The 2,531-nt window shown below is 43.7% G+C and overlaps 1 protein-coding gene across 1 annotated transcript in view; it reads left to right on the plus strand.

Moving 5' to 3' along the window:
- The window catches only part of pot1 (protection of telomeres 1 homolog), a 58,007-nt gene extending 56,127 nt beyond the window's left edge, over positions 1 to 1,880 (plus strand). The window contains exons 18-19 of the mRNA XM_008402580.2: positions 1,193 to 1,369; positions 1,536 to 1,880. Of these exons, the coding sequence (XP_008400802.1) occupies positions 1,193 to 1,369; positions 1,536 to 1,672 (314 nt within the window). The 3' untranslated portion in view covers positions 1,673 to 1,880. The remainder of the gene's footprint in view (positions 1 to 1,192; positions 1,370 to 1,535) is intronic.
- Positions 1,881 to 2,531: the final 651 nt, after the last annotated feature.

Here is a 2,531-nt window from a genome sequence, read left to right on the forward strand (position 1 = left end):
GTGTGTGTGTGTGTGTGTGTGTGCGTGTGTGTGTGTGTGCGTGTGTGTTTATATTTTCACATTTAGAAAAAGTCTTGCCCCTGCAGAACAGGACAAAATAGTAGTACACATTTAATAACATTTAATACAGGAGACTGACTCAGGAAAGGAAAGTCATAAATACAGATTAATTCGACATAGAGTGAAATATTTCAAGCCTTTATTTCTTGTCAATGTGATGATTTTGGCTTTCAGAAAACAGCCCAAATTTTATGAAATGTTGGAATCAGCTAATTAACTCGACATGCAAAGGTTTCCTGAGCCTCCAGCTCAGGGGTCTTCAACTTCACCCCTCCAGGTCAGGTGACCTTCGACCTGGAGGGGTTAACTTGACTGATTTGGGGTCAGCCCTAAATCAGTCAAGTGGTGATTTTGGTGTTGGACCAGGGACCAAGTTTTGGTCCCTGGTCCAACACTTGCACCAAATGACTGGAAACCGGTCAGCTCAATCTTGGAATCAAGAGCATAGGAACCATTGTTCCGTAACCTGATGATGGCAGGACTAGAAGAATGATGCACAACACTTGAATTCTGAGCTAACGTTTCCAGACAGCAGAGAAGCAGTCAGTAGGGATGTTGAATCAGCACAGTGAAGGACATATCTTCTTTTCAACTCAGGAGAGCAGGGCACAAAGATGGATATCATTCATTTATACTTTAATATTTTTGATGAACATATTCTTGTAGTTCACCCATTTTCCACTTTGTGCACCACCCAGGTCCGCTTACCAGTTTCAGGAGCTGACCAAAACTCCATCACTACCCTGTTTAAGGGATGTCGGCCGCCTTAATCAGTTTTTGGTTATGTGTGACTGTTGCCGGCCTCGTATGCTCTGGCTATGTAAGCATGCAGCAGTGTGCATGTGAGCAGATACAAGAGATGGAGGGAAACACAGAATTATTTATTCCTAACAATATGCTGGTGGCTTTACAGTCATTAGACCAGGAACTTATTTACAGTGTTCTTTATTCTAGTTCTTATCTGATTCTGTTTACTTCGTATTATTTAGTGTTTTTCATTTGAAAACTGGCTGAAAAAATTGACTGAAAAATGATGAAAGATTGTTTGATCTTTGAAACTGTAGAAACTCGGCCCCTTCAGCCAGAGCAGTGGTTTTTGAAAGCAGCAGTTTCCTGTCTGCTCCCTGATCAGCTGACAGCTCAGAGTTTCTGGCCTCCTACTGGATGGAGGAACTAACTAAACTGTGTTGCTTCTGTCTTCAGGAGCTTTTTTTCAGTGTGGCAGCAACAGATGTCTCAGCCAATCAGGAAGCTCAAAACAGCATTCATCAGACCATGGATACACTCTGTCCAGCAGAGGGCAGCATAGGTATGTAATAGGACCAACAACCCAGCTCTGCTGTGGACTGAGAGGAATCAGTGGATGGAATGTATCCCACAGTCTTTCTCTCTGCCTCAGCACCTTCAGTCGCCTCATCACTTCCTGTCCAGTCCAGGGTCCAGGTGACCTTGATGATGCCTCACATGTATTACAGGTGAGCGGCCATGGCTCGACCTGTGTCTCATGGCGTACCGGACAGAGGGCGAGGAGAGGCAGATCCAGACTTGCTACCAGATCTGCAATACTGTGGTGGTCAAACCCTGCTGTAACAGTCCAGACGATGCACAATGAAGCACAATGGACCAGTCTGGACTGGACCGGACCTGAAGCACAGCACCTCACATTCAAACACATCAAGTGTTCTGTCTTCTGAGCTGCTTGGTGGGAAATCTGTTCTTTGCACTGATGGGATGCTTTCTGTTTGTTTCCATCCCAAAGTTTTCTCCACCATTCACCATAGTGATTTAATGACTTTCTAAATAAAAGCATAATCCGTAAACTTGAATCAGATATTTTATTGGTGGTCATAATGTTACGCCTCATCAGTGTGGCTATAGGTTAAAACTGATCACAGGGTCAGGGGTCATGTTGGAGGAGAGCTGACCTCCATTGCTCTTCACCCTGAACATCCTGTCCACTGTGCAACATGGTGGTGGCAGCATCATGCAGGAATGCGTTTCTTCAGCAGGAAGCAGGTCAGGGATGATGGGAGGATGAATGGAGCTAAATCCAGAACAATCCTGGAAGGAAACCAGTTGAAGACTGGAGCAGATTGAACAGGTGAGATGAGATGGGAGGTTTTTGGATCAAACTATTTSCAAAAAGAACAGAACTTACAGAAGTTTCTCTTTCTGAATAGCACCAGTTATAAAGTATTGAAAAACTGCAGGACAGTACTCGTATGTTAGGTATAAAATAATGGATGACATKAAGAATATGCTTCAATCTAGTATAATTCTCTCTAAAGTGACATATTGACATGGTTATTCATATTGTACAGAAACTGATTCTGATTCTATGGGGGGCCAAACTTGTCACAACTCTTGTCCTTTCCGTAATCGGGGTTATTACTGCCACTGTTTTCTGCAAGGTAAATAGAATTAATATGGGAAGTTTGACGGATCTTTGCTCCTCCCTCCCTCCCTCCCTC

The sequence above is a fragment of the Poecilia reticulata genome, unplaced genomic scaffold (genome assembly GCF_000633615.1).
Source record: "Poecilia reticulata strain Guanapo unplaced genomic scaffold, Guppy_female_1.0+MT scaffold_240, whole genome shotgun sequence".
Classification (NCBI taxonomy): Eukaryota; Metazoa; Chordata; class Actinopteri; order Cyprinodontiformes; family Poeciliidae; genus Poecilia; species Poecilia reticulata.